Source organism: Microcaecilia unicolor, chromosome 6 (assembly GCF_901765095.1).
Source record: "Microcaecilia unicolor chromosome 6, aMicUni1.1, whole genome shotgun sequence".
Lineage (NCBI taxonomy): Eukaryota > Metazoa > Chordata > Amphibia > Gymnophiona > Siphonopidae > Microcaecilia > Microcaecilia unicolor.
In genome coordinates this window covers 100,362,232-100,378,974 of record NC_044036.1, presented here as the reverse complement: position 1 = coordinate 100,378,974, position 16,743 = coordinate 100,362,232, and the positions used below count along the sequence as shown (strand labels likewise).

The window sequence follows — 16,743 nt, the reverse complement described above, 5'->3', positions numbered from 1 at the left end:
TGATTTGATGTAACCAGTAAGTTAGATGAGGATGGCTTACCCAGCTGGTGTGAAAAAAAACAAACTTCACCAGTGGAATCACATGAACAAAGTGATCACATAATTAAAAAGTGGTGGTGCCACTACAACCACCTCCTCCCAGAAAACAAATCTGAAAGAAATAAAAATGAATCTGTGAACTTACATGTGTCTTTGCAAACGGGCCCAGGCAGAGACACATAAGTTCACAGATTCATTTTTATTTCTTTCAGATTTGCTCTGTGGGAGGAGGTGATTGTAGTGGCACCACCATTTTTTAATTATGTGATCACTTCAAGTGATTCCAATTCAATTACATTTTACTTTGTTCTTCAGTGATAATCAGCACTGGTGAAGTTTGTTGTTTCACATCAGCTGAGTAAGCTATCCTCATTTTTTACTGGTTACATCAAATCAAGGGCCCTCTTTACCAAGGTGTTCAAGCGTTTTTAGTGCGTACTAAAAGTTAGCATGCGCTAACCGTGTAGATGCCCATAAGAATATTAAGGGCATCTACACAGCATGCGCTAATAATGCTTATCGCGTGCTAAAAATACTAACACGCCTCTAGCGCAGCTTAATAAAAAGGGCCCTAAACTTTTTAAGTTTTATGATATTTTAAGTTCTGTTTTACATATTTATCTAGTGTTTTAATTATCTACTGTCTTAATTAAACATTTATTTATTTAGATGTGTTCATGACACCAGGTATATATTTTTGTTCATAGGCATGTATATATTTATTGAATTATTTATTGATGTGTTTTTATGTTCAGTGTTACAGTTTTAGTTGTCCCTGACGCATCCTGTATTGCTGGCGAAACACGACCATGTTGGGCATTAGATTGTAAACCCTGGGAGCTTTGAAACATCACTATGGAAACTGTTTTTCTTCATATGGTCTGCTTCTTTCTTCTGTTCCATATTGGATCTTGTAGACCAGTTGCCTTCTTGATTTCTAACTCGTGTTCCTTTGGACAACTAATTCAGAATTATTGTTGGGGCTACAATGCATAAACCTGCATTCACAACTATCTAGGTTTCTACCATGTTTAAAGTAGGGCTATTCAATGATTAAAAATCACATGATTAGGACTAAGGGGCTTGCAAAGAAGCTACTAAGTAGTACATTTAAAACAAATCTGAGAAAATATTTCTTCACTCAACGAGTAATTAAACTCTGGAATTCATGCCAGAGAATGTGGTAAAAGCAGTTAGCTTAGCGGGGTTTAAAAAAAGGTTTGGATAATTTCCTAAAAGTCCTTAAACCATTATTAAGATGGACTTGGGAAATTCCACTGTATATTCTAGGATAAACAACATAAAATCTGTTTTACTGTTCTGGGATCTTGCCAGGTACTTGTGACCTGGATTGGCCACTGTTGAAAACAGGATACTGGGCTTGATGAACTTTCGGTCTGTCCCATTATGGCAATTCTTATGTTCTTTAAATTTGTAATCTTCAGTTAATTGGTCCTGCATTGGATCAATATTTCACCTAACACAGCATCAGGATTTAGAGAGCATGAGGGGCAGGGCTGGAACAGGGATAGAGTTAGGGTTGCCAGCACCCCCTGCAACTATGCACCAATGCCCCTCCTAGCCCACTACCGCTTTCACCATTGCTGCTGCAGCTACCTTCCTCCTTCGTCCCCCTCAGCCTTTCCTTCCCTTCCCTTCCCCAGCTCCAGCAGGTCCAATATCGCTGTGGTGCCGGGCTACTCTCTGCATTCTTTTCCCTTCTTCAGTTTCCACAGATCTGATATTACTGCTGTGGTAGGCTACTTGCCTTCCCTTTCACAGCTCCCATGAGTTAAGCATCGCTGCTGTGCTGGGCTAATCTCCATCTTCCCTTCCCTTTCCCAGCTCTGTGGGTCCAACATTGTGGTGCATACCATTCTGTGAAGACAAGCAGGCATGATATTTTCACATATAGATGATGTCATTCATGGATTCCGGTGCAGACACTATAGTGCACTGTTACTTTAAAACTTTGAGGTGGTGCCCCCACCATGCATGCATGAGTGCCTTACTGCTCGTGCTTGGAACTAGCAGTCTAGCATTTTCCACAGAGCAGAGTGATTGGGTTTCTAATCTCTCTGCCTTCCCTTTTTTGGGACTTTTTTCTCATATGTTTTTCTTTGTTAATTTTAATCAGTTTGATTTTTCAAATTATTTTTCATTTTTCTTTTTTTTCAGCCTTTGGAGCCTCTGAGTTCTTCTTTTACCTAGGAAGCATTGACCGTTTTCGAGTACGGAACTACTTGAGGTCCCCAGGCCATTGATTCTTTTGAGCTTGTGTCGGCCATTTTTCCCTCTGTGTCAACAAGGGTGCAAACTGGCTTTAAAAAGTGTACTAGATGCAATAGAACCATTTCAGGTGTGTTCAGTGCTTGAGTCTGGAGCACAAGGACATACAGTGTGACCTCTGTGCATGCAAAGAAGGGTACTTAAAGCCCACAGAGTCCAGCACGAAAATCATTTTGGTTTGGCATTGAGCATGGCAGGAGATTCAGCACTAGACGCGGAACCGGCATTGACATCAGGTGCTCTGATGCAACACTGAATGTCCAACATCAAACTCGGTACCACAACCAGGTGTTGCATGCATCAAGGGACATGTGGCGTAAAATACCTAAGAAGTATCACCATTCTTCTTCCTCCAGACACTCTTCCAACACTCCCCTGCATCAGCATCCATGATGCATTGGAAGTGTCCATACTGCAATGACCGTTCTTCTTCTCTACAACTTTTCTCAGTGAGAGCCTTTGAGATCATTGAGATCTCCTACGCCTACACAGGCTATAACTCGGATTGTCTACACACTGCTTTCTCAGCTGGTAATGACGCCTACTCTATAGGAGTAAATCCGGGCTATGCTCAAAGAGGAGCTCTTAGGGCTACTGCATCTGCAGTCTATACAGGCTTAAGCCAGCCTCACCCAGGTTGTATATACATCAGAGACACAGTCACAGGAGAGGTCCTGCACACCTGCTCAGCATCGACCATCAGGGGCACCATGAACCTGACTGACTCATGCGTCGACATCTGCAGAGCAACTTTATCCAAACTCAGAGACTCATCTGCCTTGACTTTCTTCCATGCATAGCTGATGCTCTAGTTGACACACTCTTCCATGTACTACCCAAAAGGAGTACTTTGAAGAGTCAGACTCGGTCCTCTCCTTCGAATTGGAACAGGGCTTCTCAGCTGAGGAGTCCTATGGCGTCCCATCTGACCCTTCTCCACTGCTTGAGAGACATAAGTCTCCTCCAGAATATATAGCCTTTCCTGGATTTGTTTGTGAGATGGCCCAAACCATACCTTTCAAATTGGAGATGGAGGAGGAACCTTTTCAGAACATTTTGAGGTTTTAAATTATAACTCTCCTCCTAGAGAGGGAATCACTGTTCCACTTCATACGTCATGAGGAATACTGTGATCAAAAAGTGGGCGACTCTAAAGTTGCTTCAAAGAAAATTGATACAATGGGGCTCATTTTCAAAGCACTTAGACTTACAAAGTTCCATAATATCCTATGGAAATTTGTAAGTCTAAGTGCTTTGAAAATACAACTAAATGTGTACAGGATACAGAAATGCACTGGGTTTGAAAACATGCAGTTACCCCATCATTCCTTAGTTGTAGAATCTGCTTTGAAGTGTACTCACAGTGCAAGATCTTATGCTTCTGCTCCTCCGGGCAGAGAAGCTAAAACATTAGACTCTTGGCAGGAGAACATTTCAAGCCTCTAGGCAAACCAACCGCATATTAGATTATCAATTTTATTCCACAATTTACTTGCAGTCTCTAATACAGAGTACTCTCTCCTTTGCAGACTTATTTCTTTCTGAAAAGGCTGATCAGTTCCTCAAACTTCACAGGAAACTTCTAGATTGTCGTGAATATCTAGCAAGACAGGCCTTTGATGCCTCTCTTCGCATTTCCACCTTGAGAGTAGCAATGTGATGTCTTTCCTGGCTCAGAGTTTCCGACCTCAAATCTGCTGAAAAGGAGTGTCTAGTAAATGTCCCTTGTTGTGGAGACAACTTATTTGCTGACAAGGTCGAGGAAGTGGCCAACCTAATTAAAAAGCAAACAGATACTATTAATACTCTATCAAGGCCACAGCCTTCTGCTGCCTCTTCTAGAAGATTTGCAGAAGGATTTCAGCACTTTAATTACTATACATCTAAGCATCATTATACTCCTACTCCTCACCCCAGTGCTCATGTCCGTGGCAGCAGTGGGGACAGAAGACACAAACCCCTTCTTAATCTAAACAACAACTTTGTTTTTGACTCCTTCCTAATGAGCTTTGCCTACCATCTAGTCATCTGTGCCAAGCAGCCTACCAGTAGGAAGCAGACTGATCCTCTTTCAATGGAGGTGACCACTCATAACCTCTGACCATTGGGTGCTACATATCATTCAGTACGGTTACACTTTGCTTTTGGAAAAATGACCTCCTGACTATCCACCAAGAGAGTCTCGTTTCAACTCCATTCAGATAATTGTACTTTGAAAGCAGCTTTCTGCCCTCTTCCAGCAGAATGCAATAGAGCCAGTTCCTCCACTGGAAAGGGGTCTGGGGTTCTATACCAGGTACTTTCTCATACGAGAAAAGATGGTGGGGGGGGGGGGGGGGGAGAGTATGATCAATTCTCGACCTGGAAGGTTTAAACAAATTCTTACTTGAATAATTTTGCATGGTTTCCCTGGAATCACTTCTCCCCATGACCCAACTCAATGCTGGCATTGCTTTCAAGATCTGAAGGAGGTATACACTCACTTATCTATTCTCCTTGCCCACAGAAAGTTCCTGTGCTTCTGTTGAGGTATTCTGCACTATCAATACAAGATCTTACCATTCAGCTTGGCTTTGGCTCCTCGAGTCTTTACAAAATGCCAGATAGTGGTAGCATCAATACTCTGCAAGTGGTGCATGCACATCTTCTCCTGGTTAATAAAGGCAGCCTCCCAACAGGTGGCAAAGACCTCACCTCTATCCACCATATGTCTCCTAGAACTCCTCAGTTTTGTAGTAAATTACCCCAATCACATCTTCAGTTAGTTCAGACCTTACAGTTCATTGGGACTCTCCTGGACTCTACTCAAGGTCGAGCCTTCGTCCCTCAACCAAGAGCAGAAAAATAATGCATCTCTCTACTCCATGTATCTGCTCGTCAGATGCTCTGTCTACTCGGTCACATGGCTTCAACAGTCCATGTAACACTCATGGCTTGGCTTCACTTCCAAATACCTCAGTGGGCACTCTCAGTGGTCTCAATCCAAGGGGTTGCTCTTAGCTTGTATTCTGGTTAAGCCACACCTGTGCTACTCTCTACAGTTGTGGATGGCTCCCCAGAATTTCACCCATGGACTTCTGTTTCAGCCCCTTCTACATCACCACAGATGCCTCCATGGCAGGTTAGGGTGCTCATCTCGATGGTCTCCATACACAGGGTGCCTAGTTCCCACAGGAAGAACTATATCATATCAATATTCTGGATTTGCGAGTGGTCTGGAGCACGCTCAAAACTTTCCAAGATTGCATCCTTGATCAGACAATTCTTGTTCACACAGACAACCAGGTTGCCAAGTATAACCTGAACAAACAAGGAGGAACAGGTTCTTACCATCTCTGTCAACAGGCAATCCAGATACGGATTTGGGCAGCTTCTCGAAACATGTTTATGAGAGCTGTTTATCTAGCTGGCAAACAGTATGCTTGTGGCAGACAAATTGAGCAGAGTCCTTCAGCCTTACGAATGATCCTTACGAATCATTGTGGCTTGTTGAATATTCCAGCAGTAGGGAGACCCCAGCGAATAGACTGTTCGCTTCTCCACAGAACAACAAGGTTCCCCGCTTTTGCTCCAGAATCTATGTTTCCAATTGTGTAGTCCCAGATGCCTTCCTACTCTGTTGGGGAACAGATCTGCTATATGCCTTCCCCCCACTGCCTCTCATTGGGAAAGCTCTTCTCAAACTATGTCGAGACCAAGAGACCATGATCCTAATTTCTCCCTTTAGTGGCCATATCAGATTGAGTTCCATCTTCTCATAGAGTTGTCTTCTAAGGAATCATTAAAGTTAGATCCTTTTTCAACCCTAATAATAGAACAAGAGGTCCTTCCTTCATCCAGACTCTCACTCTCTGGCCCTGATGGCTTAGTTTTTGACAATAAAGACTTGTTTTTCTTAAATCTTCCAGAGGGAGTCTCTCTAGAATACTCCTATTCTCTAGGAAACCTTTAAACTAGAAATGTTGCCGTTTTAAGTGGAGAAGATTTTTCCTCTAGTGTATAGCCAGAGTGCACAACCCTGCTAGGTGCTCTGTTCCTACCCTTATGGAGTACCTCCTCCATCTTGATTCTGGCCTCAAAACTAACTCAGTCAGAGTACACTTGAGTGCCATTAGCATTTTTCACTCTAGGGTTGATAATAAACCAGTTTTCATTCATCTCTTGATGATTAGATTCACGAAAGATTTATTTCATACCATATCTCCAATCAAATCACCTCCAGTAGTGTGGGATCTCATTGTCATCCACATAGCTGTCATGAAACCAACATTTGAATCACTCCATTCCTGTTCTCTGAAGTTCCTCACGTATAAACTATTGTTCTTAATATCACTTACTCTTGCAAGAAGAGTAAGCGAACTTCAAGCCCTTGTGGCAGACCCACCTTACACCAGGTTCTACCACGACAGAAGGGGTTTTCCGAACCAACCCCAAATTCCTTCCTAAAGTGGTATTGGAGTTCCACCTCAGTCAGTCTGTTGTACCTTCTGTTTTCTTCCCTAAGCCAAATGCTCATCGTGGAGAAGCAACACTGCATTCCTTAGACTGCAAGCTTGCTCTAGCATATTATCTAGAGCGTACAAAATCTCATAGAAAGTCCTCTCAGCTTTTTGTATCCTTTGACCCTAACAGATTAGGGATTCCCATCATCAAACGTTCTATCTGTATCTCCTATATGTATGCTTAGGCTACACTGACCCTTCATGGCCTTGTCTTTGCTCACATGTAAGAGCCATGGCGGCTTCACGTTCTGCTGATGAAATTTGTTAGGCAGCAACATGGTCTTCTATCCTTCACTGCTCACTACTATCTGGAGCAGCATTCCAGGCGGGATAGCCCATTTGGACAAGCAGTCCTGCAAAATCTTTTTACTACTTAAATGTCAACTCCGCCCTATGACCCTTTTTTCCACCAGGCTCACTTTCTCCTTAGTCCCAAGATTATTATTATTATTTTTGTGAGCCTGGCAGCTAGTGAGTTCCATGTGAGAATATCATGCCTGCTTGTCCTCGGAGAAAGCAAAGTTATTTACCTGTAGCAGGTGTTCTCAGAGGACAGCAGGCATATATTCTCATCCCTCCTGTCTCCCCTTGGAGTTGTCTTCTTAGCTTTACTATTATACTACTGGTCCTGTGCTCGAACATCGGGCAGGAAGGCACCTGTGTATGCGCAGTGGGGGCACTGCCTCAAAGTTTTAAAGTGACAGTGCACTATGGCAGTGTCCACACCGGGATCTTGGATGATATCACCCACATGTGAGAATATATGCCTGCTGCCCTTGGAGAACACCTATTACAGGTAAGTAAATTTGCATTTAGCTGCCTTCCTCTACTGGCCACCACAATCTTCTTGCAGCTGCATTCCAGCCCTCACGGAAAAGGAGGCAGGAAATGGCTACAGGAGGCAGGACAGGGCTGCAGGAAGGCTGGGAGGACTTAAGAAGGAGCATGCCGCAATGTTGGACCCACAGGATTCAGGGAAGGGAAGGCAAGGCAGAGAGTAGCCTGGCACAGTTAATGTGATAAAAATTTTCCAATTGCAGAAAATTATCATGTTAATCGTGTAATGTGATTAATCTACTGCCCTAGTTTAAACTACATCCCATATAACTAAATGGTCATCTGTCAAAGCAGGTAGGCTGTGATTCCCTGTAGTTACTTGCTATACATAATGTTTAATTTCATCAAACAGCTGTCGTCATTGTCTAATGGCTGAGACTCCCTCTTCAGCAGGGGCTGTGAATGCTGCCTCAATAGGAGCCACAGCTCCAGCTAAATCTGAGGATAGAAGCTGGGCTCTGAAATCAAGCCTAGTCCCAATCATGGTAGTGTGCACCACTGACAGCAACAGTACAAAATTTTTAATTCGTGTACATTTAAGACTAAATTCATTTTTTAGCAGTTATGTACTTATGATCCATCTAATATATGATTAACAGAATTTATTATTCATTTCACCATTAGATGAACATCTTTATAAAGATGGTGACCTTCTGTAATTTAAAAAATATTTATGACACATACAATAACAATGCATAAGTAAATTCAAGAATGAAAAATAGCTAATCCATGTAGTCAGTAAAGGAAACATTCTACAGAAATTATAAAAAGATAAGCATACTTGTAGACCAGATCATCTATTGGGCAAGCAACTGTCTTAAAGAAAGAAGATAAGGAGAGAATACTAACAGGCTCTTTTACAAAGGCACGATAGGGCTACTGTGTGCCAAATCGGCCCTATTGCCAGGATAGCACAGGAGCCTGACGGTAGTTCTGAAGTTGGTGTGCGCATTTTCCCATGGTAGAAAATAATTTTCTATTTTCTACGGTGGGGGCGTTCCTGACGGTAATCGGCAACACAGCCACATTGCTGCGGAGTTAGCACATGAGTCTTTACCATCTACCAAATAGGTGGTGGTAAGGGATCAGTTAGTAAATAGCCACGTGCTAATTTTAATATTAGCACATGGCCATTTACTGTCCCATTTTTAAAAAGGCCTTTTTTCTGCCATGGTAAAAGTGGCCCAGCGTGCTGCAATTTCACATGCCTAAACTAGTGCAGGCTACTTTTTACTGTGGCTTATTAAAAGGGCCCATAAATCAAATATGACCATCTTGAGCAAATTAGGAAATGTCAAAAAGTAAAAATTGAGCTACAGATTTCTAAAAAAAAAAAAATGTTTTCTAGATGTAGATCTTCTGTATTCTTTAGGGTACTGTCTCCCAAACTGGCCCCTTTTGCCTTTAAAAGAAATTGCTGAGGGGGACCTACAAAAATTTAAAAGGCAATTTTAAAAATTCTGCCTTTATTTTTAGGGAAGCTATGGCAACCTCAATTCTTTTGGTGAACACTTGATCCCACAGCGTTTTGGGGCGAATCTTTCTGTAGCATGCTGTTTATTATAAACATCCTGATTATGCCTCCCTATTCAAAAAAAATTCAAATATATGAACATTTAGGCCAACTTACTTGAAAAGCATCCTGGAGACTGAACTGGATTTTCACTGTGCTTTATATGACTGCCATAGTTTTTTTTTTTTTCTATGGCTGAGCTATGATGTTTCCCAAAATTTCCCATAAGATTAGACATCCCTAAGATGGTTAATTATGATTGTTCATTTACTGTCAGCCTTGTTTCTGAGAAATCTCTCTTTCAATCAAACATCAAAGAGATCTTGGCTTCTCAAGGGATTACTCAAATAGTGTCATTTCTGCATTGGTGTACTTGCAAACACTGGCAGCATTTGAATAGTATTCTATGCTTTATTTATAAGTAATTCTTCTCTGGTGTTCTTAATGGTGTTTGTGATAAGTGCTATCCTTTGCTTTTCTTCTGGCAATAATCAAAAATCATGTAATTATTTTGTATTTAATAGGTTTACCATGTTAATTTAATCATCATTTTATTTTATTGCTGTTAATTTGTACTTTCTTTTCTCATTGGTTAGCATTCATACTTCATTACTCCTGATGTAACTGGATTGCCTACCATACCAGAAAGTGTGAGTATCCAAGCACTTTTGAAACCTATTTATGTGCAGGTACCAAGCGAAGGCGTGTGAACATCCTTAGTGTTATAGCCTGTGAAAGATATTTATAGTCTATGGATCACACAAAATTCATAGACCTGGACTCTAGAGAAAATCTGAGTTTATACTGTTGTTGTTGTTGTTTGATTGAAGATTACAAGAGGTTAATTTCTTTTAAAAGATAGGAGAGCCTTCTGCTGAGTTTCTTGTTCCAGTCCTTTGTTCTTTTCTGTTCCTACCATACTGTTTTCATGGACTCTGGGGTAAAAGCAGATTCAGGTCATTCCATCACGCTGATGTTGGGAGGGAGTGGGATTGTCTGTGTATGTAGCCGAGTTCCTTAGCATCATCATCATTTTTTTTTTTTTTTTTTGGGGGGGGGGGGGGGTAATTTTAAAAGGTATTTCTATGGATAAGACTGATTTGCATGCAGATATGGCCTTAAAAAAACCTGCTTAGGGTATGTTCACTTAAATGTATGTGCATACTCCCTAAGTACCATATATTTTACGTGCACAAACATATTGCGGGTTATGGATTTGGGACAAGGTTTTAACGTATGTGCATGCTTTTATAAAATATGCACATATGCTTACAAAACAAAATGGGAAGTTTGTGTATATTGACAAGCAGATGTAAATATATGTGGGTACTTTCTATGGAGTAATTTTCAAAAGGAAAATATGCACACACTTTCCCTTAGAAAACTGGTATAACATATTTGGCTACCTGCTATAGAAGTTAAAGGGTCTGATATAAAATTACCCTCTATAAGGGCAATTCTATAACTGGGTACATCCATTTAGGTGCCTTGAGGGCAGGCAGCAAGAGCCTATTTTATAATGGAGCCTAGGTGCCTAGATTCCATTGTAGAATGCTGGCATAACCTGGTATCAGCATGCCTAACATTTAGGAGCCTGCACTTAACAGCATAGTGCAGGTACCTAAATGCAGCAGAGATATGCGTAACTTACAGTTTTCTGTAATTTATGTATGTAAATGGGACTCTGTCCCGCCCATTCTCCATCCATGTTGCACCCCCCCCCCCTTTGCATATATGTGCTATGCAAGATAGATTTTTACAGAATGACACTTAGGCGGCATACAGGCATATATATGCGTAAGCGCCTACCTTTGTGTGTATATGCTAGTATTGTAAACATGTATGTGTGCAGTGGGCTCATAAATGTTAACACCTAATTTATAGAATTGCCCTTTATATGACTAATAAAAAGTTTGCTCTAAACACGTCTGCTGGTAAGATCATGGAAAGCCCCAGCTAATATTCTGTGTTTTCATTTGTAAGATATTTTTGTTTTTTGAACCAGGATTGCTCATTTCTGCATTTATATATCTGTTCTTACACACCCTTGTTTCTCAGTATGTGTATATAAGTACATAAGTAATGCCACACTGGGAAAAGACCAAGGGTCCATCGAGCCCAGCATCCTGTCCACGACAGCGGCCAATTCAGGCCAAGGGCACCTGACAAGCTTCCCAAACGTACAAACAATTCTATACATGTTATTCCTGGAATTGTGGATTTTTCCCAAGTCCATTTAGTAGTGGTTTATGGACTTGTCCTTTAGGAAACCGTCTAACCCCTTTTTAAACTCTGCCAAGCTAACTGCCTTCACCACGGCAACGAATTACAGAGTTTAATTATGCGTTGGGTGAAGAAAACTTTTCTCCGATTTGTTTTAAATTTACTACACTGTAGTTTCATCGCATGCCCCCTAGTCCTAGTATTTGTGGAAAGCGTGAACAGACGCTTCACATCCACCTGTTCCACTCCACTCATTATTTTATATATCTCTATCATGTCTCCCCTCAGCCGTCTCTTCTCCAAGCTGAAAAGTCCTAGCCTCCTTAGTCTTTCTTTATAGGGAAGTCGTCCCATCCCTGCTATCATTTTAGTCGCCCTTCGCTGCACCTTTTCCAATTCTACTATATCTTTCTTGAGATGCGGCGACCAGAATTGAACACAATACTCAAGGTGCAGCCGCACCATGGAGCGATACAACGGCATTATAACATCCTCACACCTGTTTTCCATACCTTTCCTAATAATACCCAACATTCTATTCGCTTTCCTAACCTCAGCAGCACACCGAGCAGAAGGTTTCAGTGTATTATCGATGACGACACCCAGATCCTTTTCATGGTCCGTAACTCCTAACGTGGAACCTTGCATGATGTATCTATAATTTGGGTTCTTTTTTCTCACATGCATCACCTTGCACTTGCTCACATTAAACGTCATCTGCCATTTAGCCGCCTAGTCTCCCAGTATATTTGTCTATATATATATGTGCAGTTACCTAAAGGGTGGCATAGAGATTCACTATGGACCAATTTAATAAGTCTTGCACTCTTTTAGGGGTCCTTTTACCAAGCTTCGGGAAAAAAGGCCCTTCTCTTTCAGTGGGGGCTGTTTTCCGCGCATGCCAGGGCCCTTTTTACCGCAGCAGGTAAAAAGCCCCCAGACAAACGTGGCGGGGAACTTTCCGCCACCCGTTGAGGTGGTGATAAGGGCTCCCGCGGTAACTGGGAAGCGCACAGCGATGCCTGATTACCACTGGGTTTTCATTTCCAGAGCTTTTCTTTTTCCCCTGGAAATGCCGTGCGCTCAGGGTGGAACTACCACTGGCGCCACGTTGGGCCGGTGGTGGTCCCGATTTCACGTTTGATAAGGCCTTTTTGGGCTTACCGACACTTTGTAAAAGACCCCCTTAGTGTGGTGGTTTACTCATTTGTGCTTGTGTGTGTGTATCTTCCTGTGCTAATATTCCTATCCAGTGTAGACTAGGTTGTAGTGCAGAAAAAAAAATCTGAGTAAAGCAGTGTACTAAAGAATAATGCCTTGAGTGTGGCAATATATGCAAATAAGCTTTATGCTGGATTGTTCTGGCTGTAATAAACTGAGCTAAATTTTAGTCTGGTTTCTTTTATTCCCAGTTAGATTTAGGGACCTGAGGACTGGAGAGGCTCCTGCTTTATTTCTATTATTATTATTATTAGACACTATTTAGTTCTCTACCTTTATAATGGCTTGATTGTAGTTTTCTGTCTTTTAGAAAATTATGTATTTATTTGTGACATTTATTATCCCACATTATCCCAAACAAGTTTGAGTTCAATGTGGCTTATAATAAACAGTATAGGATACATAACAAAGAATAATGCATAAGAAAGTAATTTGTTGTAAGAATCCAATTTTACAATACAGTAGCATAAACATACTGGGTTAACTTTTCAGATAAGATAATATATCAAATCTTTTAATAAACATAAACATTTTGAATCTTCACTTCCGAGATAGCCCTGCTGCCTTCTGGTTCATTCTGTCTGAAATCTCTGGCTGAGAGGTAGACAAGCAGTTTAGGTGAGATTCCTAGAACTCAAGGCATGGGCTCACTACAGACAGAATCAGATCTGGGAACTGAACAAGGTTAATGTATTCATCACTATACCTTACAGTAATCTGTCCAGTAAGCAAAGCAAGCAAGATCAGGATTCATAAGGTGCAAGAAAGCAAGGTAAGAGAAGCACAGGATGCAGGCCATACAGCAGAGCCATTAGGGAACAGGTCAGAGTTGGAGCCCTACTGGGCCAGGGGCGTATCTGAGGTTCGGCGGTAGGGGGGGCAGGGGCTAGAGTGAGGGGGCACATTATAACGCCCCCCCCCCACCGCCGTTAACCCTCCCCCGCCTACTGCCAACCCTTTCCCCGCCTACCGCGGTCACCTACCACCCGAGGTCCGCTCCTGCCGGTTTTTTAAAATATTACTTCAGCTGGCGGGGGACCCCAAGCCCCACCAGCCCAGCCGAGGTCTTCTTTAACTTCTTCATCCTCGTGCTGTTCCTGCAATGCATCCTTCCAGTTGGATGGAGTTTGACGTCGCAGCACGTTGACGTCCTGCATGTACAACGTGCTGCGACGTCAAACTCCGTCCAACTGGAAGGATGCATTGCAGGAACAGCACGAGGATGAAGAAGTTAAAGAAGACCTCGGCTGGGCTGGTGGGGCTTGGGGTCCCCCGCCAGCTGAAGTAATATTAAAAAAAAACGGCAGGAGCGGACCTCTGGGGTAGGTGACCGCGGTAGGTGGGGAAAGGGTTGGCGGTAGGCGGGGGGGAGGGTTAACGGCGGTAGGGGGGTCCAGGGCGAACTCTGCGGGGGCCCAGGCCCCTGTGGCCCCACGCAGATATGCCCCTGTACTGGGCTAATCAAAATGCAGGTACAAAATACACATGTGGATTGCATGACATCCAGCAATGAGCTGGGTGTAATGCAATCCTTGGAGGTCAAGCAGCTCCTTTTGGGAGACTGGTCCCTAGAACTCTCGGGATACTGGTTCAAGACCAGCTCATCCCTGACAATAATAACACTTCACCAGCAATTCGATCTGCCCTGTCATTTCAGTATAAATTGTTCCCTGGTATCATCATTGTTTCATTGGTTTATCCACTTTGTTAGGTCTCTACGATGCCTGTTACATCTAGATTTCCATTTAGTAGCATATATTTTAACTCGCCGATATAAAAACTAAGACTTGTGGTAACTGCATTAAGGCAACAAAATCTGTGCTTTTTGTTCTTGTTAACAGCCTGCTTATTAGCAGTTGATTAAAGTGCTCATTTTTGAAACAGGAAATGTCCAAAAAGCAGCACAAAGCGGCAGATATTTATTTATTTATTTATCGCATTTTTACCCCACCTTTTCCCTCAGAATGCAGGCTCAAAGTGGCTTACAGTAGACTGGAAAGACTAGCGCCAATCCAGCGGTTTTACAAATATAATATCTAAATAGACAAATAGTTAATAGTTTTTTTTTCTCTAAAATGTCCAAATCGATATTTTCAAAACCTATTTTTAAGACGTTTTTCTATTCAGTTCACCTGTAGTGCATCCAAATCACAAGGGAATGTGTCAGGGTCGTGTTGGGGCGGGATTTGCACAGTCCCAAACCTGGATGTTTTTCTGCTATTATGGAATAAAGAAAAAACATCCAGGGCTAAAAGTTAGATGTTTTGGTCTAGCTCTGTTTCAGTTGTGACTAAGTCACAAAAAGTGCCCTAAATGGCCAGATGACTACTGGAGAGATTAAGGCATGACCTCCACCCCTTTACTTCCCCGGTGATCACTGACCCCCCTCCCACCCCCAAAGATGTGAAAGGAACGGAACAAATAGAAGTATTACCCCTATCAAGAAACCACACAGTGTACAAACTCCTTGGTCGACACGCATTTCACTTTCAATGTGTTACTGCAGTGATACTTTGCTGTGTCTTCATTGAATGCTGTACTGTTTTATTTATTTATTTATTTATTTATTTGAGCCTGCAAATAGGTGGGAAAATGTGGGATACGAATGCTACAATGTGGCTTACAATTGTTCCGTAATGGTGATCACCAATTTCGGAAAAGAGAAATACATAGTTAAGGTGAGGAACACAGAGTGGATTAGGTATTCAAGAAAGGAAGTTCATTTTCATAATAAGAAATACAAGGTAATGGTTAAAACTTCAGTCGTGATGTATTGTTTTGAACATATAAACTTCAAATCATGATAAAATTAGTATGTACGATTAGGAAAATAAAGAGTTACATTATTGTGTGAATTTGTTTACTATCAAGTTAGGATGGAATTAATTGTGGTATGCTTTTTTGAATAGATTGGTTTTCAGTAATTTACGGAAATTAATTATGTCATGAGTTGATTCTCCAGCCCATTTATATGTTGTTATCATCTGTGGCTGAGATACCTTATATTCACCACTGAAAGAGGTGCCATTAGCGCCCAAACACAGGACTGTGTCAAGTCTTTGGACTATGTTTAAATAAACCTGCTGTTTGTATACATATCTGGTCTACCCCCTACTACTACTTTTTTTTTTTTTTTGCACACTGTGTGAAAGAAACAGTACATACGAGCCTCTGGCATCTAGTCCTATTAGAGCAGCAAGCAGCTTCCTGTAATTAACCTAGTGGTCGGTGCAGTACAGGCACCCACTCTAACTGTTCCACTTATGGTGGAAAGTGTGAGTCATCCAAAATCCACCAAACTCCTACTGTACCCAATTGTACACTACTATAGTAGCCCTTATGGTGGCAGGTGTTACCTATATATGATTTTTGGTGGGTTTTGGAGGGCTCCCCATACAATATAAGGGAGTAACCGTGAGATGTGTACCTGGGACCTTTTATGTGGAGTCCACTGCAGCGCCTCCTTGTGTGCCCCATTGCTCTGCTGGGATGTCTGTGTGGCCAGTGTACTAAGAAAGCTGGCTCCCCCACACATCCCAATGGCTTCTTTTTAGTGCGTTATTCCCTTGGACTTTTTTTTAAATGGTCACAAAAAAAACCACACTGAGCACAAAACATCTAGGAAATTACCATTTTTGAAACAAAAAGACGATTTTTTTTCTGTTTCGAAAATCACTATGGGGCTCATTTTCAAAGCATTTAGTCTTTCAAAGTCCCATAGGTTACTATGCGCCTTATTTTCGAAAGAGAAAGACGCCCATATTTCGACCCAAATCAGGAGATGGGCATCTTTCTCCCGTGGGCGCCCAAATTGGTATAATCGAAAGCCGATTTTGGGCTTTTCAACTGCAATCTGTCGTGGAAATGGCCAAAGTTGATAGGGGCGTATCGGAGGCGTGGTGAAGGCGGGACTGGGGCGTGTTTATCGGCCAAGGAGAGATGGCCGTCCTCGGCCGATAATCGAACAAAGAAAGGCGTTTTTAGCGAGAATTTGGGTCACTTTTTTTGGAGCCTTTTTTTTCACGAACAAGTCCCAAAAAAGTGCCCTAAATGATGATGACCAAGGGAGGGAATCTGGGATGACCACCCCAGACTCCCCCAGTGGTCACTAACCCCCTC

General features: G+C 42.1%; 1 protein-coding gene across 5 annotated transcripts in view; it reads left to right on the top strand.

Annotated features, from left to right (window-relative positions):
• The window catches only part of DENND1B (DENN domain containing 1B), a 537,680-nt gene that overhangs the window by 262,137 nt on the left and 258,800 nt on the right, over positions 1-16,743 (top strand). For all 5 annotated transcript variants that reach the window (XM_030206247.1, XM_030206246.1, XM_030206245.1 and 2 more), the window contains one exon: positions 9,777-9,830. In XM_030206247.1, coding sequence (XP_030062107.1) covers positions 9,777-9,830 — 54 coding nt within the window. The remainder of the gene's footprint in view (positions 1-9,776; positions 9,831-16,743) is intronic.